The sequence below is a fragment of the Ambystoma mexicanum genome, chromosome 3q (genome assembly GCF_040938575.1).
Source record: "Ambystoma mexicanum isolate Mex_15411 chromosome 3q, UKY_AmexF1_1, whole genome shotgun sequence".
NCBI classification, from domain to species: Eukaryota; Metazoa; Chordata; class Amphibia; order Caudata; family Ambystomatidae; genus Ambystoma; species Ambystoma mexicanum.
The window spans coordinates 135,410,587-135,434,591 of NC_090926.1; the positions used below are offsets into that span (position 1 = coordinate 135,410,587).

At 47.5% G+C, this 24,005-nt stretch overlaps 1 protein-coding gene across 2 annotated transcripts in view; it reads left to right on the forward strand.

Moving 5' to 3' along the window:
* The window catches only part of AAAS (aladin WD repeat nucleoporin), a 730,668-nt gene that overhangs the window by 336,362 nt on the left and 370,301 nt on the right, over positions 1 to 24,005 (forward strand). For both annotated transcript variants that reach the window (XM_069653320.1, XM_069653321.1), the window contains one exon: positions 12,874 to 12,920. In XM_069653320.1, coding sequence (XP_069509421.1) covers positions 12,874 to 12,920 — 47 coding nt within the window. The remainder of the gene's footprint in view (positions 1 to 12,873; positions 12,921 to 24,005) is intronic.

Sequence of the window (24,005 nt, forward strand, 5' to 3'; positions counted from 1 at the left end):
AATAACCGACCCCAGGCATGCACCGTGGTCTGGACCGGATCAATGGTCGAGTCTGGCTCATATCGTCGGTGTAGTATTAAGGTCATTATGTTGGTGCCGGATGCCGCAAGGGTCTCCAGCTTGACATGGGGGGGAGGGGGGCCCGGGGTACCAGTAAGAGGCAAATTGTGCCTGTGCTGCGATCCAGTACCGCAGCATATCAGGGTCAGTGAACCCACCTCTCTCATAGGGAAGTGTCATTGCAGACCATTTTTTACGCACAGCACCAGAGTGCCACAGGAACTGAGCGCACAGCTTGTGTAAATCTGTAAAGTATTTCTTACCGGGCCAGATAGGTACATTAGTGAATATGTACAGCAGCTTAGGGAGCAGTATCATCTTTAAAAGCGAGATTCTTCTAGCTATCCTGGCTTCAGCTTGTTATGCCGCGGCAAGGTAGTTGTCTGCTAGTGGTGAGTCTTTGGTCAGGAACACCTGGATTCCTAGGTATTTAATCCCGTCAGGGGACCAGCGGAGCGGGTACTCAGTGGCAGGTTGTTCTGTGGAGCTTGTGAGAGGGAAGAGCTCGGATTTGGTATAATTAATAGTGAAACCAGAGTATGTAACTATGCGGGTGATGTCGCGCAGTATTGGGTCAAGGTGAACATTGGGGTGTCTGATAAACAGCACATTGTCCGCGTAGAGTGAAATAATTTCGGGGGAATCCTGCAGCCGTATCCCTTTACGTGAGTGGCGCTCCCTGACAAAGTCCGCCATTGGCTCGATAGCCAGGGCGAATAGGATAGGGGAGAATGGGCATCCCTGCCGGGTGCCTCTGAAGAGAGGGAACAGAGCGGACGTTTGGGAGATGACTCGGACCCTGGCCACCGGGGAGGTGTATAACAACTTGATATATGCAATCATCTTGGGTCCTATGCCCAGGGCCTCCAGGACGAACCACTTGTATCTCCAGGACACCATGTCAAAGGCCTTCTGAGCATCCAGAGTGACCGCAACCGCACTCACACCCTGGTCAATTTGTGACATGACATTAAGAAGCCTTCTGATATTATGGGACGTGGATCTCCCGGGAACGAAACCTGACTGGCCATCGTGAACCATATATGACATGACCGGGAGGAAGCGGTTAGCGATCACCTTAGCAAAGATTTTAGCGTCCAAATTCATTAGTGAGAGGGGCCGGTATGATCCACAGTCATCGCTAGGCTTACCGTGCTTGAGAAGAACCGTAATGACGGCCTTGCGTAATGTCGGGGTAGGGAACCTAGCAGGAGTGACTCGTTCCATACTTCGAGCAATTTGAAGGCCAATATAGCTACATGCTCCTGATAAAATTCTGCCGTTAGACCGTCGGGGCCCGGTGCCTTACCATTAGGGAAACTAGATATGGCCTCCACTATATCATCCAATGCAATAGGAGAGTCTAATCGGTCTCTTGTTGCGGGGGAGACACAGGGAGTAGGTATCTGCTCAAGGAGATCCCGCATCTGAGAGTCACTATGCACTGGGGGTTGAGAATATAATTCCGAGTAGAAGCCTGTGAAGAATTCGAGGATTTGCTGGTCAGACCACTGCATTGGCCCCTGACTATCCTTAACGCAGGTAATTTGGGTTTGGCTGCACTCACCCCTGGCCAAAGCGGCGAGTGTTTTGCCGGGTCTGTCACCCTCGCCGCCGTATTTTCGCGCAGCTTGTGGACGGCTGAAGTACTGGACTTCCCTAGTGGCCTGTTCATTGAAAAATTTGAGCTCTTCGTTGATCTGGGAGAGGACAACCGGGTCAATCGACGCCGGGTGGGCACACTCCAGATCACGTAGTTTAGTTTCGGTGCGGGTTAGGGCAGCTCTAATGGTTTTGAGGACACCCGCCTCCCTAGAAATGGACATTCCCCTGATAAAGGCTTTGAAAGCATCTCAGCGGACTCACAGGGTGGTGGACCGGGGCATATTGTACTCAAAATAGGACTGTATGTCAGCAAGGATGTCTGCCTTAAACACAATATCCTGCAAGGTAGACGACTTGAATCGCCATGTGTTGATGGTAAGGGCAGGTATGCCCAATTCCAGGGATATCAAAATCGGTGAGTGATCCAACAGAGTGCGCGCCAGGATTCGTGTTTCGACCACTCTGCCCAGCATAGGACCGGATAATAGAAACATGTCAATCCTGGAGGAGCTATCGTGCACTGACGAGTAGTAAGTGTACTCGCATGTTTGCGGATGAAGTGCCCTCCAAGCATCATGAATGTCGAGTGTTGTGCTGCGGGTCAGTAGTCTGCGCGCTGCACCAGACAGGGGCCTGGGGGCTGTACCAGTCCTGTCTAGCATGGTGTCTAATGTGAAGTTCATATCACCACCCCAGATAATCTGCTCCCCCACGTACCCTAGCAATATGGACACCACCAGGTCGACAAAGTCGGGGGAGTCAACATTAGGGCCATAGGTATTCACCAGCAGATAATCTCTATTGGCTATTGCGCAATACAAGACAATGTATCGCCCCTCTGGGCCTATATAGCTCTTGTGGAGAACAAATATAAGTGATTTATGGATCGTCAGCACCCCTCTGGCACACGTGGAATATGAGGTGAAATGTCTGTGTGGTCCCCATGCAGGTGCTATACTTTTGGTTAGATGGCCCATGGAGTGCGTCTCCTGCAGGAGCAGTATTTTGCAGCCGTGTCTGTTAGCGTACGACATGGTTCTACGGGCCTTGGTGTAATTGCTCAGGCCCTGTATGTTCCAGGACATCACTGTAACATCCCACCACCGTTGTCGTAAAGTGAATTAAGGGCAGAGACCACCCTCACTGGGGTCCCCCGATGTACTGTGATCTGCCAATCCGCCTCCGCCTTTTTCCATAACACAATTCAAACCCACTCCAGCCCCCTCCCGCACCACCCCATCCAAGCAGGCAGTGAAACCGCCCACCCCCCACCAGTCAAAACCAAAATGTCCCACGGAAAAGGGGACAACAGGCGGTTCCCAACATGGGTCCCCAATACCAATGGCCCAACCGGGGCCAACCCCCAACTTCAAAGTAACAAGAGTATACATTGCAATCGCAGTGGGGTGCGCCGTTGCCATGTGGTGGACACTTGGAAAAAATAGAAATGGCAATGGGTTACCAGCGGTACGTTGAACAAACATATGCAGAATGATCACCCCTGGCCGCCTGGGCCGAGTCAGAGTGATTAAAAAGTGTCAAGCCTACCAAAGGACGAAGCCCTCCACACCCTAGCATTCCGTGTTCAGGCCTGTGGGTACAAGTGGGTCAACAACCAGCAGATGGATTATTCAACAATAGCAGGTCGGTAAGCATGGCGGAGAGCCGCTCCTGGACGCTGGCGGTGAACTATACAAATGTGATCAACAAAGGTACTCAATGGTTGCATAAGGGTGAGCCAATAAGGCTGTATTGCTATCAACGCATGAATGAACAAGCAATACTCAACAGATGGCTGAAATACGAAGTGGTGTGAGTCTAGTCATCAACCCTAAGGTTGCCATTGGGATTAGGCAGTGGTATCTGGGTCTCAATAAATTTGACCGCCTCCTCTGGCACAGTAAAAAAAAGTAAAATTTTTCTCTGAAAGTAATCTTGAGTCGGGCTGGGAAGAGGATCGCATAGGGGACATTCCGCTCACGTAACAGTTTCTTGACTCCCAGGAATTGACGTCTCTCCTGCTGCACCCCGACGGAGAAGTCAGGGAATATCCGAATGGTATTTGAGTCAAGGCGTAGGTTGCCCTTTTCATGTGACGAGCGTAGGATGAGGTCCCGGTCCCTGTAATTGAGGATCCTGGCGATAATGGGTCTGGGGAAATATACCGGCTTAGGCCGTGGGGACAGGGCCCGATGAGCTCGCTCGACTGTAAATAAAGGGGATAGTGCAGGGTCTCCCAGTAGGTCTTAAAGTAGACTTTCGACCGCCAACTCCATGCGCCCCTTCGGGGCATTTTCAGGGACCCCTATTATGCATAGGTTGTTTCTTCTTGAGCGGGATTCAAGGTCATCGCACTTTGACTTCACCACTTTCATGTCGCGAGTCAGGGTGGCCACTGCATCCTGCAAAGTATGTAGTTGATCTTCGTTAGCCCCAATTCTGTTTTCCGCCTCGGTGATCCTTGTTCCCGCCTGATCGACTCGGGATTTAAGGGAAGCGACATTGGCATTAATATCGTCCAGTTTTTCATGGAATGAGGCAAAGTTTTTGGCCGTCGACTCCATCATGACAGTGAGGTCAGGGGGCCACTGCTCCAGGGGGGACTCGGGTTCGGAATCTTCCTGGGCGGATGTCGCAGCGCCCTCGTCTACACGTGGGGTTGCCTTTGCAAATTTGTCCATGGCGCCCACCTTGTTGGTCCCTCTGGGTCTGTTGGGCATTGCTATGCGATAAGGGAGGTGACCCGACAGGTCAGTCCCGATCCAATGTGAGGAGCAGGGGTGTAGCGTCAAGTTTCACCATCCAGTAGTTGCAGGTCGTTGAAGTTGAGGGAAAGTAGAGGTGGTAATTGACACCGCTGATGTGTTCGGGGTCTAGGTAGCCAGCGGGCTGCAATGCGAGCAAAACTAGAATAGCAGACCGCTCAACCGCCCAGCGTGGAAGGTGCCGGGGCAGGGGGAATCGCCATAAAGCGCTGCCAGTGTGATGTTAGCCCGGATGGGATAAACAAGATGTCCGCTGAGGAATAGGGCGCTGTAAATGCTTGACCGGGGACAATGCTGACTAGGTACGATGTTCGGCGACCACCCGTATGTACCAATGAGTAAGTTGATTGTGGCCCGGTGAGGCCGCAACGTGGAGACGGTAGGGTCAATAGGTCATGCAGATCTCCAACACAGGGGGTGCCAGGGCCATGCAGAGTTAGGTTGTGCCAGGAAGGTGAAAGGCGTAGTGACAGGCGCACAGTGACCGCCAGGCAAACAAGTCAGTGCTAAGGAAGTGTTTTTGATATGAGCCCCCTAGGTGACAGCGAAAACACAATTAGGATCCACAGTCCTGCAGGTGCTATCAGGCTTCAGTTGTCATAGAGCTCCAGTGCCAGCCATAGCAGGGCCGTTGAAAGGGGGAGCGATGTTGTGCCCTCCAGGCAGATGTATGATGGCCGAGGTGTGGCGCAGGTTATGGCAGTCCTGGGGCAAGTTGGGTGGACAGCGTGTGGCCCACGGCCCTGCAGGCGCACACAGGCCTCAGGAGTTAAGGGTCAGGGGCCAAGTGTACCAGGACCCACTTTCAGAGCCAGTTGATGGGGAGGGCCAGGGGGGCAACCCGCACGGGAGCAGTGGCGCGGGGGTATGTAATTCAAGTGAGCTCCGCAGGTGACAGCCCCCCCCGGCTCCTCACCTGTCCCTCGAGCACGGGCCTCCACTTGCGGGCACGCCGCTGAGTCCCGCAGCTGCAGCAGCGTTCAGGCGCCGTCCATGTCCAGGAAGCAAGGGATGAATGTGGCTCTGGCCGCCAGGCGCGGCGCTCACCACAGCGGTCCCCTGCCGGCACCAGCCTGCTCCCACGCAGCCGGCAGGGTCGGGCCACAGCGCCACAGGACGAGGAGGAGCACCCGGGGAGGGAGGGAAGGCTCAAATACAGCCGCCAAGCCCAGCGCGGAGTTCCGATGGCAGGGAGGGACGGACCCGGTGCGCCGCAGAGCACGGCGTGATCAGCCCGCGAGGGCAGCCCCCAGCTGGGTCTCCGGCAGCGCTGGGGTCTGGGCCGGCGATCAGGCCCAAAACATCAATCGGACACAGCAGGTCCCCCGGAGCATGATCTTGGCCGAAATCGGGTCAGGACCACCAGCAAAGTGTAGGCAACAATCTGAGGTGATTTGAGGGCGATGAGTATAACGCAAACCGCCGATGTGGCCGGATATGTGCCCACACTTCACAGAGCTGCGAAGCTAGGCAGCCATTTTCAGGCTGCTCAACAACGCCCCCCGAAGATTATCTTTCTTAAAAGCAAACATTGGTTGTCCTTTGGCAACTTCCAAGATTTTTCATTTGCACCCGGGTTGGTGAACGCAACCAATCGGTTTGTTTCAATTGCGGGCTGAATCTACTGATGCAAGCCTGTGTTCCACGCAACCTGATGGCTGCTTCCCCCGCCACGCTATTTTCCGCTTAACCCTCACTTCCGTTCTAATGTTCTATCCCTCCCACCCCTGCCCCACTTACCTTATTACTTCAGTGGCGGCTCCCACTGCTGCTGCCGCTCAGTGTCCCTCCTGGTTGCCATGGAAATGGAAGAGGGGCTCCGTATGGAGAATTATTTTTTTGACGTGTGTGGGAGGAGAGAGAGGATTTGGGGGTTGGTGACAGAATCTGGGCGAATAGATTATTGGGGATTTGGAGGATGGGAGGGGAGTTCTTGAGATTTTGAGTTATCTGGCTCAGGGAAGTTTGTAGCTTGGGGGGGGGGGGATTTCCTTGTATGGCCTCTAGTACGTGGTTAGTCTCGCAACGATATGTAGGTGAATTTGAAACATTCCACATGGGAGATGGAGGGGGCTAGAGGGGAGTGAAGGGGGTTATTTGTTTAAATGAGGTTGTGTGGTTCGATTTTGTTCTTTTATCTGCTTTGTGAAATATTACAACCTTTAATAAATAGTTTTTTGTTTTTTTAAAACTACTTTTCCCCCTGTTTGATGGATTTCCAAAATCTGCTCTGGCGGTAGGATTGTGGGATGCCACTCTATGATGGTGAACAGGGAAGACACTGAGTGGTTAGCCAAACCCAATGAAGTTACTGTAGCAGAACGCCAAGGCTTAGGCTCATGAAGGGTTTGAGAGTGGTCCCATTAGACAGGTTAGTATAAAAATACAATCCTTTATTAGGCTCTTTGTTTACACACTGAGCAGATATAACTTCTAGGTAAATATTGTCGCATAAAACCGTATAAAACATATATATATATTACATTCACCCTTATGAAAAATAGAAGAACATATGATTGAATGACCAGTCAAACACTGGTAAGTATTCAGATGCATAGAAATATAAAGGACTCTAGAATAATCACAAGAAATTGGTGGCGTGTCATGGCGCGATCAGGAATGGCTACCTAACTGTCTTGCTGCGTTCCCTATGACCACCACATGCCACCCTGATTTAACTCCCTATATAAAATAAGGCTTTGAAATATGGATTAAGCATTATTTGATGTTGAAGCGGATGGCGAGAGATTTTAAAACCCTGTTCGAGTTGGAGTCCCCTGCGCCAAGTGAGAAAGCTTGGAGCACTTCCTGAGTTTCAAGCCGCCTGGGCCCATGAGGAAGGTGTTAGGCGTGATGCAGAGGTGTTCGCCCCATCCTCCAATCTGCTTATTTCAAAGAGCACCCTCTGGTTGCCTATCAGTAAGACTCTTGACTTTAAATGTTTATAATTTTACAAAAAACACAGTCTGGTTCTTTGCCTAGATTATAGAATAATACTACACTTCTGATGGCCTTTTTTTTCAACTGGCTATGCTGCCTGTTTCGTTGGCTGTTTATCTGGCAGCATATCTGTATGTCGGAAGCTACCTCGAATAAGAGCAAATAGTTCATACTGAAGCTATCAACCTATCAAAGTTGCAAATATGGCAGACCAGGGGTGCCCCGAAAGGATCCGGTAATAAAGATACCTCTGCTTCAAATGCCCACCCTCTCACACTATAAAAAGGTCTAATAGTGACTCTCCTCTGCCACTCCAAACTTCTAACGACCCGAGCACGGAGACTATTCTGATGGAACTAAGGTTTCTCAAACCTTTTATGGAAGTGACCAATATAAACTCCAGCAACTCAACGATAGATGGCCAATGTTTGAGTCTAGAGTAGGTGAAGTGGAGTGAAGGATTGGTGGGACAGAGGATGTATCCCAGCGTTTTCTCTTTTGGAAAAATCAGTTAAAGTAATGAAGAACTGGAAAATAGAGGTTGTAGAAACAAACTTTGCATACTTGGTATGTCAGAAAACTGGCATGACCGTGTTTTGTTTCTGAAAAAACCTTTACCAAATATCCTTGGACTCCAGCCTTCAACAGTTTTAATATTCAAATAGCACATCAAATTGGTATTACGGCAGAATATTAAAATCAAAAAAGGGCAGACCTGCGTACGCAGATTTTCCTTTTGCTGGAATCCATGCAACTGCAAATTATTATTAAAAAAGAAAAGGAACTTTCCCAACTTTCGCCAACAAGATGCTTCAAATAAAACTATGCTGTGCAGTAAGGACCCCATCTGGCCCATAGGACTGGGGGCTTCCAAACAGCACTTTAAGATGAGTAGCAGCACCCTTGAGATGGATGAGGATGCAGATTAATACTCTCGCATCAAATCAATAATGACAACTCAATAGTTTGGCAAAGGGAGTTCGTTTAGTGACAAGTACAAAAAATGGGGAGTTCATGAATATCAGCAATTTCTTCATCTTCCTTCTCGCTTCAACTCCAATTTAATTTCAGAAAAACATAGTATTTATACCAAAAACTCGTCATCACTGATGTGTAACTCTTAAAACTTAGCATGCAACTTGATTGGTTCTACGAAGGTAACTTTAATATAGGCACTATATCTGTATATGGTAACGGGGAGAGGGGATTGGATAAAAAATGTTAGGTGGGGCATCTGAGATCTTCCTTCAAAGTGGCTACTGTAAACGTCACTAAAAGTACGATGTCTCATTGGTTCTACGAACTACAGGACCCTCCATTACATGGTCCACTATGATTGGGTTGGCATCAACCCCACTCATACTTTTCCACTTGCTTAGCAGCGTACAGAATAGCCGGCCATGTGCAGGGAGTTCACCTGCACCCCCAGCTTCCCTCCAATTATTGCTACAATCAATCATCAATTCAGTGGTCCTGTGTCAATTATCTCTTTGTGGTTGGCCTCGAGTCTGCTTCTTGGTCTGGGAAAGTTAAGGCGTCTGTGCATGGAAAAGGTCCATGCGTAGGTGTGAAAGTTTCATCCCTTCTTGCTCGTCTGGTTACGTGATTTCAACATTGTGAAATCGTCTTATTCTTCATGCAATTTCGTGTATTTGATTTAATTCTGCCAGTCGTCTGCCATCTGTGGCTTATCTTGACCTTTCTGAACAGGATACTCTGTTCTTCTACTCATTAATTGTATCCACTGTTGGTCTATTTCAGCCGATACGACCTTGGCTTCTTGGCATGATTACCTTCGTCTGAGTTTCTCTCCGTCTTTAATTCTCGATTTGTTTGCTGCAAAGCTCTCTTCTTGAGACCTTTAGTAACCTTTGGTTGATTCTGCTCTTGTGCATAGTGGAAGTATAGTTAAATAAAGTGCTTCTTTGAGGTAGATATGCATAGGTGGTGCTTGCCGCAATCTATCTTACTACTAAGCATAAGCAAGCCTCACAATTTCTGTTCTTCTTGCTCTTACTGTGCATATGTACACGTTTAACTAACTGAATATCTTCATTGTGCATATGGCATAATTTCTGATATCTTGACATCAATTATTTCACTTTAGGCTCAGGATGTCACTTATCTATGGTGTTTCGTCTCTTTTCATCATTCTCAGGTCATCATATCTTCTATATGTGAGTCAGTCTGGGTTCTTATGACGTCACCATTCGTCTTCCTTGAGTATCTTTTTAGCTTCTTCGGGTATTGTATTCTGACAATCGTCATTCTGTCTCACTTGTCGATATGGTTTTCTCAATGGGTGCCTTACTGTCCAGGTTTTCTTAGGTGTCGGTACTTCAACAAGTGCTGTTCTTCTAATCGGTACTGGACAGAGCCCAACTGCGGCTCTCTGCTGGTTTATTTGCTCATCATACGTCACATATTTCGGCGTGAACGTTCCTGGTACTTCAAAATGGGCGGTTGGAGTGTGAATCGAGCTTGGCACCTCCTCTACAGTGGAACAAAGAAAACACTTTTAACATACCGCCCAACACAGTGCCAACTTAATGAACGATACAGGCTAGTCCATCTGTGTACCATCAAGGTTATTATAAAAGGTGATACCTCTGCCTTTGGTGGCCCTACGGACTTCAAAGCCTTCATTAGATCGTTGCAAATGGATACTTTGCTTCCTGATTCTTGTCAACAGTCTTTTGTGTCCAAGGCGGGCTACATTACTTCACATTACTGCATATTAACGTTTTTCTGTCAACAGTGCCTGTTTATTTATAGAATTCTATAGCGCACTTAACACTTGAGCGTCTAGGTGCAGGTTACAGCTTAGTTTGTTAGATAGTTAGCAGGATAGGGGCTGCTAATGAAATAGGAAGGTTTTCAGTTCCTTGCTGAACACAGTGTAGGTTGGATCTGTTCTCAAGGGGAGGGGAAGGGCGTTGCACAGCTTAGCCGCAGAGACTGGGAAGCTGGAGCCTCTGGGTTTGGCCTGCTTGAATCTACGAGTGCATAAACGGTTAGTGTAGGCAGTCCAAGGGGGGCTGGTCGAGGTTGGCTTGGACAGTCTCTCGGACAGGTATCCTATGGCGTTGTTGTCAAGGCAGCGGTGTGTAATGGTGTAGATCTTAAATTTGATCTGTTTTCGGACTGAGAGTCAGTATGCTGCTCTCCTGGCTTCAGTGATGTGATTGAGTTTGTTTAGCCCTAGTGCGGCTCTCAAGGCATTGTTCTGGATTTTTGTAATTTGTTCAGGTTTCGCTCTGAGGTGCCTACCAGTTGGGCATTGCAATAATCTAGTTTTGTGCCAATAATGGCCCAGTCAATATTCAGGCAGTTAGGATACTCCCGTCTCCTGCACACTATCACAGGACCTGTGTATAAGCTAAACATTTAACAAATACTTATGTATATTAGTTTAATATTTCTGAAAGGTCTAAGATCAAGTAATCGCGACAATTATTTGATACATATTTAGTATCACAAATGTGCCTTGAGTCAATTACCTTTAACATATAGTTTAATATTTATTTATGAGGCCCAACACGTTTATCATTCTCTTCACCAGGGGTTAAATGTTCAAATCAATTGTACAAGATAATATAAATAAAATAGTTTTGGAAATTCATTTAACATTGTTTCTGTTCCTTTCATGTTCCTACTTTAGACTTTTCAACCTTGTGTCAGGGTTGACCGATTCTCCTCTGCACCTTAAAACTACTGAAACATCTTTATGAATATCTATTTTCATGTAAATATCCACTAAGGATGTACTCACACCACTATTGAACAATGGTGTGCAGAGTGTAATACCTTTGTGAATGTTCAGGTAGTTGTCTGTTGACAGAAAGGGATGGCATGCATTGATAAATTTGATCACATATGCAGTCGAGGATGCAGTGGATTTGGCGTGCCGGGATAGTATGTGTGTGTGGCATCAAGATGGAAGCCAAGCGTTTTGACGGATGACGAGATGTGAATGGGGTGATTGTCAATGGTAAAGAGCTGGTTGTCTGGGCTGAGCTTGACCGGGTGTGATGGGTTGCTGACGAGAAGGAGTTCAGTTTTTCTCATTGTTGAGACACAAACGATGAGAAGCATTTGATGGTCTCCTAAATGGCATTGATTTTTTGGGAGTCCAGGTTGTGATCACCAGTTAGGGGATGAGGATCTGGGTATCATCGGCATAATTTGTGTATGTTTATATTGAGGGATTCAAGGTGGTCGAAGAGGGGCTTAGTGTATATGTTGTAGAGTGTGGGGGAGATACAGGAACCTTGGGGAACTCCACGGGTGATAGCTGTAGACCCCAGGGTGGAGAAAATATCTAAACCTGCCCCTACAAACCCTCTATACATTAGAGGACATGTGAAGCCAGATTCACTTATCGTAACTACAACTCGGAAGAGGGCAGGCGTGCCACTATCAAATGCTGGAACACTCCCTGACAAAGAGTGCAATAGAATGTACACCCTGGACAAAAGAGTTACTACATGCCAGACCCCATGCTGGAGAAGGTTTAAGTTACTTACCTGTAACTATTGTTCTCCAGCATGGGTCTGGCATGGATTCACATGCGAACCCTTACTCCGGCCCCTCTGCAGAAGCTCTTGGTCATACTGCTACTTTACGTGCTTACCAAATCTGAAGATGGCTGCCAGAGGAGGGCTTAGGGAGAGGACTGTCATTGAATGGGGGCAGTATGAACCAGAGGACAGTGTTTGGTTTAGAGGAGAAATACAGTTTTTAAGTGAAAGTAAAACAGTTATTTCTTTTACCCAGGATTCCCAACCTGATGACGGGGAATATTCATGAGCATAGGAATCCATGCCAGACCCATACTGGAGAACAATAGTTACAGGTGAATAACTTAAACCTTTTCCAATGTTCTAGGAACAATGGGAAAAATAGAATTCCAATGTGTTTTACTGCAGCAATGCTGACATGTTACTGTTTGAACTGGCATAACAGTCTTGTGGATAGAATCTGAAACTGGTACTTGCATTTTCTGAGGGTAGTGTGAAACTGGTATAGTAATGTGGAAACTAGCATAGCAGAAACTGGCATAGCAGCTTGCTTACCTGGGGCAGCACTACTAATGGTAGTATGGATACTCTAATTTAGGACCACCACACAATCGTCATGTCTGCCACAACTGTCATGCTCGAAAACAGTCTTTTGCAAAATTGCCAGTGGTTATAGTTGTACACAGAGCTTGACTTGTCATCTCCCCCACCCCCTCACATATCAGGGTTTATTTTGATTCGTATATTTTATTGTATTGGTTTTTTATAACGCGCCTAATACCGTGTTGTGGCACTTGTGGGCATTGTCAACAACTCACTCTATACAGTAGGACATTCGACTCCAGCACTTTGACCACTGAATATGCATTAAATGTAGATCATACCTCTTTCATAAATGCTTCCCAAGAAGCTGATTTGGTTTGTTTGCTTTGCCTACTGCCATTGTAGCAGCAACATTATTCTTTTCTTCTCTTTTTCTAAAGATGCGGAGTGAAGATATGATTGCTGAATTTTCTCAAGCTGTGGATTGGTAAGTCTGTAAGGGTCTGATGGGAGGGGCTGCCAATCCCCACAACTTTTATTAAAGAGCAAAGAAGCTATAGTCATTGTTTTTGTTTGGTTTTTTACTTTGGACTCTACAAGGCATTCAACTAAAGTTTTCAAACCTATAGGGACAGATTCTCCTCTAGCGCATCGCATCACTTGCACCAGATAAAATAGCAGGCCCATTGTAAAAGGGGATCTCAATAAGGGCATATGGAATATGTTCATTCAGATGTCCCTTTTCACACCATTTCACATTTGTGCATATTAAGGGGCATTTCTACTATATAGGTTCTCTTTGGTTGCAGGGTAAGGCTCCAGGTCTGGAGCCAAACACTGAGCAATATGAAAAATACCTTTATAATGCAAGACATGTATAGCACTGAAGTTAATGTTTCTTAAGACTTTCTCCTTGACAAAATAAGGCTGGGCTCTGAGACTAAGGAATGAAGCTTGTTCTCCCCAACCATGAAATAGATTTCCCTCCTGACTGGCCTGTGGTCTTTTGTTCTATATTAAGTCCAGGCTGTATCCCTGAATTACTCCAGGAAGGGCTGTGATAGCTGTCGAGGATCCTGCAGCAGTACTTCCGTTCGGGCCTGTAACTATGGGCCCCGGGCCATTACCTGACTCGGGAAGGGGCTTATTGCTATTAGTACCCCGGCCTTCAAGACCCGGGTACTAAGAGCATTGTTTTTCTGTTCCGAAAAGCTCTGACGTTTCGGAACAAAAAAAAAATAAAAATTTTAAATTGCCCACCAGGGAAGGGAAAACGAGTCCCTTTCCATGGCAGCCATTCAAAAAAATAAGAAAAATGTAAACAAATAAAATGGCCGCCATGGAAAGGAAAGAATTCACTACGTGTAGCCCCTTCTTCCTTTCCATGACGGCCTTTTGCGGATCGGGAGCAAACGCGCTGGGGACAGAAGTGTTCCAACCGCATTCACTCCCAAAATGGACCACAAAGCAGGTAAGTGGGGTTGGGAGGGTGGGGAGGGAATTGTTTGGAATTGGGGGAGGCGCGGGAGGGAAAAAACGTACCTGAATCCCGACGGGGGAAGATGGCAGCCTCCAGCAGTGTGGTGGCTCGGAGCGGGGATTACCCCGTTCCGAGCCTCCTCATTGGCTGAGAGGCTGCCACACACCCCCGCCGGGGAAAAGAAGGAAGGAACGTATTGGGGAGAAGGATTGCAGGGATTCTCGGTCAGGTAATGCCCCGGCGAGGGCCAATGAGATTGCTTGCCGGGTACTAATAATTAACTATTTACAGATTCCAGGAAGCAGTTCTTGCAGGTGTTTTCTTTGGTTCACATTGAATGAGTGGCTCAACGAGTTCAAGGTGCTACGATTTGGTTGAAATCATCCCCATCTCTGTTGCCCTGAATTTTGCAGGAAAATTCTTGATCTGTTTGGGGATTTTGGCTGGTGACTTTGCTATTCGGCCCAATGTATTTTACATATCCTGAGATTGGGGGTGGTCTGCTTAGCCCTTCAGTCCTTCTTGCTTGGCTGTTAGGGAAATTGGTTTATGTTTCAATCGAACAGCACAATCAGTATGTGTTAGGGAGAATTCTCAATTCTGTGTTAATTCCCGTCTACCTTAGAGACTCCCAGCTCTTTTGCTGGACTTTAGGACTTTTCATTTTTATCCTGGAAAGAGTAAGACTTTTTTCCCACTCATGTATTTTTATTTGATTTGAACCCTGTGTTTCTTTTGGTTTTGGAGTCTCACACCCTCCGTGCAGTGTCACAGAGAAATCCTTTGGATTTCTGCCAAGGTTTAAATACCTTCTCTTGGATAAACTTGTTTTTCCACGAATAATAAAGCGAATTTGACTTTACTTACCTTTTTCTCTTTGCTAGACTCAGCACACACTATCTTACATAGAGTGCTAAAGGGATTACTTAGTATCCCCTTTGTCTACCTTCTCATGTAACAATTTTGTTACCCTTTCTACAATTAATGGCTGGTGGCAGTGGTTTACGTTTTCCTACCATTGTGCGTTTTTACCGCAGGCTTCATCCTCAGCTGCACTATTTCATTCATGGGTGCCCATTTTGTCAAAATGGCCCCGGTTTTCTTTTTTCGCCATTTCTTGTTGGAAATGTCCTCCTTGAGATTTACTCTGCGCGCCAAACCAGGTTTGGTCCCTTTGTTAGTTTTGTCTTTGGCGGGATTCACTGGTGAAGCCCGCCTCAGGCTCCAGCGTGTCTGGCAGGGCAGAAAGCGAGGGAGGTTCCTGAAACTCCCTGTGCGTAGTCTCCTTGGTTACAGGAATGCACCCAAATGTGATTGGCCGGCTGGCTGTCTTTGGAGGACAGCCACCCTGCTCTGTGAGTGACCGCTAGGCTGCGAATGAATGGGAGAAACCAGCATAAAAGGTGATGTCTTTTGCAAGGAAGGCAGTCGACCACCGGACGAAGGAACCGAAGAAGAAGCTTGCTGTAACCTCCTGGTCCATTGGTTTGCCTGGTGAAGCCCTGCTGCATTGCTGAAGCTCCGAATTTCTCATCGACTAGAGAAGCCCTGCAAGGACGACTTCTCCCTTTGGGTTGGTGGAACCAAACAGCCCCAAGATCAACTCACTGGAACCCCTCCCTCTGCTGGCTGTACTTCTTCGCTGCTGCAGGAACCGAGTTGCAGGGGACAGGAACACCAGAATTGAGTGCATCACCTTTAAGTCGGACCCGACCTCCAGGAAGATCCTCCGGACTCCCTCAAAGCAGGACTAACCAAGCCTGAACAACCTCAACAGTGCTGGACCCCAGAAGCGAGGAAAGTCCACAAGGTGTCCAAGAGCCTCAGTAGTGCTATTTGCCAGTATCTGAAACCATGAAGTGCTGCTGATCTGAATTGTGCCCATTGCTGCCGCTGACCTTTAAATTGTAGTGCAGGAGTCCCAAATCGTCCTCCCGCTTGTCCCCACGACTGACGCCCAGGAATAACAGGATCTGCAGGACTAGGAACGTTTCCATGTAATAATGTCGCCACAAAAATCTCGCCATGCAAAAATATCGCTGAAAAATGGCAGTTTTTTGTGGCGACATTATTGCATGGAACATGCGGGGGACACCCCTGCAATCCCCAAATGTATTTTTTTTCTTTTCTTCAGACTCAAGGTACTGTGAACTAATGGGTACTTATCGCTTCTTGTGTGTAGCTTGCTTGCTGTCACTAGAGACTTGTATTGGCTGCCCTTTGCAGAGTTGCTTGTATCTTTGCTTCTCACAAGCCTCGCAGCGTATGGCCCAACAGTGATTCTTTTTACAACAAACCTCTCTGTAACATTGTGCAAGACTTTTATGCTAATCTTCAAGAAGTGCCCCCGCTCCCCTAGACTTTGCTCAATTGACATTGGCTGTCCTGGCTCCCTGAAGACTTTTCTTAACCCTCTGACTTTGTGTTTAACTGTCCCTCCAAAAAGCCATACATACCTTACTTGTATAGCTGGGAAAGCGTTAATCTATATTGCATTTGGTGGATTCTAAAATCGCTTATCTGTTTGAGAAGCTTGTTAACCATTGTTTCCTTCCCTAACCTTATTCCATTTTGCCATAACTTCACTATTACCATTAAAGTGTGAAAAGTGGTATATTAATGTCCACAGTGTCCTAACTATTGAAGTCACCTCAGGGTGTAAGAGTATCTGTGTGCCATCCCAAAGGTTTAACTACTTACTTTATTGAACTGAAGGAGTGTATTTTGAAGTGTATTTTAGGTGTTGCATAGTGCTCCCTTCTAAAGAAGGCTTATTTTAAAACTGACTGTTAAATTCATAAATAATTATTTTATCAAGAAACCTTGAGTATAAGTGTTATTTGAATACCTGTCGCTGTTATAACCCTACAGCTCACATTGACCGCTCTTGAGATAAGCCTGGCTGCTCAGTCACTCTACCAACTTGTGTAGTACAGGCCTATACCAAAGGTTGGGTGCCTATTGCCAAGAGGACAAGGCTGGTGTAGTCCCCCACAGGGTTACTACATACAATCTTGCCTAACAGTATGTATCACTTATGGAATGGTGGTGGGATGGATCTCTGTCCCTATTGAGGGTTGCTCAGTTGTTTGCAGGTCCTTTCTTGGAGCATGATCATGTCATTACAACAGCTTCTAGGATTACTGAACGAGCAAACCCAATCTTTAGAAAACTGTTTTTAGGGAGCACAAGTGAAAAGTCTGCCCTGAAGTCTTTCAGACCTTATTTGAGAGGTATGGAATGCAACATCAGCCCTTTCTGCAATAGATGTACAAAGAAAATGCTTGTTCTAATTAACACATTCCTCCCACAGATTCCTCATCTTTGGCATCCTCTTCAGATGCATCTTGGGCTTGTAAATCCTGAAAAGGCCACCAGGGGGTGCCATGTGACTCTGGTGTTGTAAAGCCCTGTATTGGCATTCAGATTATGCAAGATGGCAGCAGAAATATAGACTTGGTGAGACTGAGTGGGCCAGGGACTGGGGAAAAGCCTATGTCACATCTGGTGAAAAGGTATAATGATGTACTTGTGTCTTAAGACTGTTAGTCAATGGAGCAGGTAGTAGTTTTGTTTGTAGCAAAGCCTGAGAAGTACTGCACATTACATTCCCGATTGGGACTGATATGTCGACCGAATATGCACATGAGTAATTCTAACTGAGATGTTTGTAGACTGGGGCGCTGTTAATTTCCTGCTCCCTGGCGCCCCGGGACCTGGATGGTTTGGGGGTTCAGTGATGGCATCTAGCAGGAATCCTTGCTCTGGCTGGAAACTGGTAGTCAATAAAGTGGAGCTGTGGTACCTGCCAGAAACCCATTTGGCATACCATTGAACAGTAGTGGATGGATTAAAGTAATGTATGGTGGTGCTTGCAAACTGTTTGATTAGTGAACTGTCATGCCGCCGTCTTTTGGTGGTCGCTGGCGGTTATGGAAGGCTTGGCGTTGGCGGCGCCATTAGAATGTTCCGTGTTTTTTCTTTTCACTTCCTGGTTTGACGGTCTAGTCTTTTTCTCTTGTTCCTGTATTTAACCACGCCCTCCCCTGGGCTCTGTGCGTTGCAACTTTGTTTTCCTGTGCCTTGTTGCCGTGCTACTTTGTTTTCCTTACCTTACTCCTGTTGCCATTTACCGCGGTCTCTATCGCGGTATCCTTTCGCTCTGCTTCCCTGCCTTCCCGTCCTTTCGGTCCCCTTGCCTTACGGGGTTTCTCCTCTCCTTCCTTTCTCCCGGATCACGTTCCTGGTTCTTGGCGGTGCCTCCATTCCGGTATCTCGCACTGCTCCTTGTTCAGTATCAGCTGCACCGGACTCTCCAGCTTACTGCTGCACCGAGAAACTTACCTTGATTCTACTGCTCTGGTTTTTTCCTGCATTCCCGGGCTCACAGTCATCTCTTCCTGCTCAGCATTGGTACCAACTACATCCGTAGAGAGGTTTTTTTAAGCGGCTGCTTTTTTCCTCTCATCTTGGTTTCTGCGGGACGGGGGCCGGCTGCTTCCCTGTGGGGATCAGGGTGGCTTCTTCCCGCGGACGACCATACCTCTTCACAAAGAAGAAGAAGCCCAAGAACAAGACCTTCAGACGAAACTCCGTCCCGGAAGAGACAGGTGAGGATAAAGGGGAGGTGGACATTGATTTATCAGATTTGGAGGATAATACGCTGGTTCCCAGCATTCGTGACATGAACAGATTCGACTTGAGAGAACAAGGCATGCATGCACTTTCTCTTCTTTGTTTTTTTGTTCTTTCCGTAGAACAGCTGATGGAAATGAATAGACATGGTTGCTTTTCAGAACTGCGACAACATTACTGCTTTCTGCAGCGTGACAAGGTTGCATTAAAGTGTTTGCAGGATGGGAGAAGGGACACCATGGTGGCCATGAACACCGCGTGCGCTGTGATCCCTCTCTGCCTTAAGAAGTCCACCAGGGGTTAAGACTCTGGTGTCCCAAACTGTCCTGGTTACTCCGTTATAGTCTCAGACTTCTGGAGAATATTCTGCAATGGGGTGTTAGAGTATAGAAGATGTAGCTTGCAGAGCCACCCCTGATGAGCTCTAAGAGCTGCGCCTTGCTGACAATGTGTATTCTTGCAGCAAAGGTTTGGTATGCGAGCGCTGCTCATGACTGGAACCCGCCTCAGTTGGTGGGAGCCAACATTGATGTTAAAGAGTTCGAGAATCATACTACTGCAGAAGTGGGACAGCCACGCATCGCAACGTAATAACTCGGAGCATGCAGCATCTATTTGTAGTTCCAATGCTCCCAGCCCAATCAGAGGCCCTGGTTTCAACCAACTCACAGTTGTCAACCTCAATTTTCTCCACACTCTGCTGGTCGCACATGCTGTAATCCCGGGTTCAAGTATGCTCCCAAATAGTTTATCACACCGGGGATAGCCAGAGTGAGGGTGTGGGAGTTAGGAGTGGGATTTCTTACAGTCACAGTGCAACCTTGTTTCCTGCCCACTGTCTGCCTGATAGTAAGACTGACCGGACCCCGACATACCCCAATCTGAACAGTTAAGCATCCTAAGTATTATATGGTGCAAGGAGAAGAACTAATGCCTAAGAAGGGGGGAAGCCCTTACAGACTAACCTCACAAGATTCTTCCCAAACGCAGATCCTACCGGAGAGTCTCTCTAAATCAGACCCAGGATGTTGGGTGGACCACCCTTTAAGGTTTCCTGAACCCCCTTGAAGAACAAGTAGTAAGTAATTACCTTGTCCCAAACAAACAGGATGATCTTGGGGGCACCACCCAGGATGCATCATGCTTAGATCCCCAAAACCTGGAGCGGATTCTGGAATGTCTTCCAGGGATTCAGAGAAAGATATGCAATGGGGAAACACTAGCACATTCAGAGAGACCACTTAGGCGACAGATGCGTGCCCTTGCAGGGGAACACCTCACTCATTCCAACCCACCCCCTCCCTGCAGGATTGCTTGTGAAGGGGAAAATGCCTTTTTCTGCTCCTCTGCAGCTCCAGCATTTAAGGAGAAAATGTTTTCCTTCACCCTTCCCAAAGGAAAAATTATTTTTCACAGTAGAAAACTTATTGGAGGTTTTTCTGTTCCTGGTGATGGCATTTCACACACGTGAAACCCCCTAACGAGGCTTCTTGCAATGTAACAGCCCAGTGCCATGGGAGGAACACAGCTGCAAGCCAAATCATGCTCCTGCATTAAAAACAGAGTGGAAAAAGTCCAAAATGGCAGCAAAGCTTTAAAAACCTCATTCCCATGGACTAGGAAACGGATCATCCAATCATTTTGAAATTTTGCTTCAACCAATGTGAGGATGGTGAGGTCTTTAAGCCTGATGCTAAGAATCACAGGCTGTACCTCTGGGATGGGGCTGAGGAGAGGAGTTTGTTGAGCGTGCTGGAGAGCACCAGAGAAGGGGAACTCCATGAGTTCACAAGAGGGGGTTGCTCCATTGAGGAAGAGAAAAGAGCTACACCAGAGACCCTTGTCCCAAAATGAGGGGAGAGGGGTATGAAAGAGTATTTTGATCCCTGAAAGAGGAGATGGGTAATTGAAGAGGACGACCCCTTGGAGCCGTATAGCAAGGGTGGGCTTCAATGAGGAGGATGTAAGCCTAACAGAGGTGTGCTCCAGTGAAAAGAGAGAGAGTGACTGATCCCCGGAGGAGGGGGACATGTAACAGAAGGGGGAGAGCACTTGGTCTTGGAAGAGGGGAGTAACCAAGAGAAAGAGAGCTCAAATAAAGGGCAAGGAACTTTGGGACTCTTGCAATGGGGGAGGAAGCCCCAAAATATCAGAAGAGGCCTTGTGATCCCCAGAAGAAGGGCTAAGGACTGGGTGCTAGAACAAACTAAGCAGAATACTTTCCGGTCTGGAACTTTCTGTATGTCTGTTTGCTGTCCTTACATAATCCTGAGTTTGATTATGTTTCCCACAAATCTTTGTTACAGCCACCCTGAACCAATTTGTATGCAATAGTTTTATGTTCTACTGTTGCTTAGTTAAACCCTTTAATGATATTCCGGTGTCACCAGGTGTGTTTTCTCTCTGTCATATGACAGATTGTGGTAATAGAGAGAGACAAGCAGAGCAGTAAGAGGAGAACAGTGAAGGGGGAGATTTGGGTGGACTAGGGGATCGACAGCGCAGTGGTGGTGTGAGAGAATGACCAGAACAAGGTACCAAGTGGGAGGAGAGGGGTGAACGTCTTTCAGGTGACAATAGTGAAAAGGAACATCAACAGAGAGAGAATGAAGAGGAGGTGGCAAAAATTGAAGAGGAGACAAGAGAAAACCTTAGCGGAGAGAAAAGAGAGAGGGTAGGACGATTGTCCAGAGAGTTGAGAAAGGAGATAGCGAGGCACAAGTGCGGGAGAGGAAGCGAAAAGCTGTGCTAGACAGACTTCAGAGAAGTAGTGGAGGAGCACCAACGACTAGGAAAAGAGCACACATTTCTTTTTGCAAAGGTAATCTCCTTTCTACCCAGTTGGAGAGATGTTACGCTCACCTGGCTCCCACAGAGGCGTCGATCTGAACTGGACAGCTGCGGTCTCCACCACGTGCTGGGGGTAGACCTCTCTCCGCGGCAGGGGCCTCCCTCTGGAACAGCCTTCCTGCCTCCCTGAAACTTGAGGAGAACCATCTCCGGTTCAGGAAGCACCTCAAAACCTTCCTCTTTGCTTCTGCTTTTCTCTCCCTCTCCCCTGCTAATTCTTCGCTGAAACTGCACTGAATCTGCAACTGGGCCACTCTCCCCGACCCTGGGCCCAGCCACTCTCCACTTGCACTGCCTCCCTGGCAACCCCTGCACTGCGGGACTGTCTCTGTATCCCTCCAGCCCCCCCCTTCCCAGCACTTACCTTGCACTTGCCACCAGCTGGCCCTCCTTATTTATTTATTATTTATTTTATTCTACTTACCTTGTACTGCACTCCCCCCTCCCCCCTTGCACTTTCCCCCTCCCCCCCTTGCACTTCTTCCCTTCCCCCTACCCCTGCACTTGCGCGATCTGAATGACACCGGGCCTAGTAGGATTGTTGTCTGTCTTCCCCCTGTTCCCCCCTCCCTGTCTCGTCGCGCCTTGAAACACTTGTGTATAAGCGCGTTACAAATGCCATATCATATCATATATCATATCATATCATATCAATGTGACGCATAGTGCCGAGATGACGGACTGGACTGGCCCACCTAGCTTCGTTTGCTTGGCCCGTAGGAATATTCTTCTGCAAATCGAGGAAGGGAATTAACCACCCGTGGAGTTGAGCGTGGCTCGAAGGAATTGGTGAGTTCCAGAACAATATTGACTCCGAAAAGTATGTAGTTCGTAAGAATTCACATGTCTGACTTTCACTCTTGTCCGATTCCTTGCAGTTTGCAGCTTGACCCCAGCGAAGAGTTCCTCGTGGTAGCTGACGAAGTTCAGGTAAGGATTTGGCTTATCCTACACAGTTCAATAAAATAAAGGCCAGAATGTAACCTGTTGCTTGCTCTCTTATTCAGGTGTGGAGAGAAAATATGAAGTTCGGGGAATAATGCCTCCGCCGGTAAAATTAGGTAAGTCTATTGCGGTGAGAAGAGTTCCCCTTGTTTGTCCCTTTGTCTCACCTTGTTGTCCTTTTGTTCCCCTGAGTATGGCGCGGATGCAATGGAGACTGCGCCGACCCGTGAAGATGAATAGTATCCCCGGCGGTAATCAGGTAAATCTATGGGGGGTAGTTACTATTGCCTCTGTTTATTCCCTTGGCTCACCTTTGCTGTTCTTGTGTTCCCCTTAGGTGCCAGAGTGCGGGGGGAACGTGCAGAAGGATGCGGTGGATCGTGAGGATGCTGCGAAGGCCGGTGAGTTCAGCGCTGCGCTGCAGCAGGCGAGGCGGCGCGCGTAAATTGCTTCTTTCTTCCAGCTTGAAGGCGCAGTGGATCTGGAATTCAGGTAAGGATCGAAGGTTTGGCTCTTATTCTAACCTTTTCTCCTTCTGTTCCTCCCTTTTTCTAGAAACTGCAGACTCGAGGCGGGCGTGGCAGAAGACTGGATGCAGGCTTGCTGACACGGTGAGCGTTACGCTGCTGGATGCAGAATAACGCGAAGAGTGTGCTGCTCTTTGGGCGTGGTTTAAATAGCCACCAAAGTAGTCCCAGGTAAGTATTCCTCCCCAGCCCCGCCAGAGTAAAAAATAGTGCCCAGGTAAAATAGTCCCTTCCAAGCCTCATTTGGCTTGGAGCTCTGCAGCATGATCTGCATCAGGTAAGCTTGCAGCATGGTCTGCATCAGGTAAGTTCTACTCTATGAGCCTTGTGCCTATGGCGCCAGGACTGACTCTCTCCATATGAGCCTGGCGCCATAGGCGCCAGGACCGCACCCAAACAACCCCTAGCAGGGGTTTTTGGGCTTGCTCAAAATAACTTGATGCCTGCTTCCAGGGTTGCTGGACCTGGTCTGGTTCCCCGGGGGTAGGCATCGTGACAAGAGAAGCAAGGTCATGATCAATTTCAAATTACCAGAACAGGACTTCCTAGACCCCAAAGAAGCAGATAAAGTCTGAGAGTGATGAGCCAAGTATGTTTTGGTCTGGAGGGTATACTTCTCAACTGACCATGGGGTTGTGGAGATCTGATGTGTTTAAGGGACTGTTATATCTATCTGAAAGGAGATTGTGTGTGAAAATCAGCAGGCAATCGGGTTACTGTGCTTATTCTGGGTGAAAAAGCGATCGACTGACCAGAGGAAGTGTTGGGCATGTTACAGTTGCACGGATTAAGACTACAATATTGAGATATTGGAAGGGAAAACTTGAAATTATTGTGAAGATTGTATTTCTGGAAACTGACATGTGGCATTCTTTGAAGATGAGCTTGCATTGGTCAGTGCATATAGCAGCAATTTTGGGAATACTTAGCCAAGATTCTTGTTTAGGTGTAGGAGGACAAATGTAGCCTTGATTTTGGACTTGCTGTGCATGGTGCAAAACATTCTTCTTGTAGGAATGAGATGCAGTGGTCTTGGTAAATGTGTGGGGTGGCCTGTTTATGGGGATATGATGGTTGGTTGTAAAATAGAAATAGGATGGAGTAGAATGTTGCTTATGAGTTGACATGGGTAAAT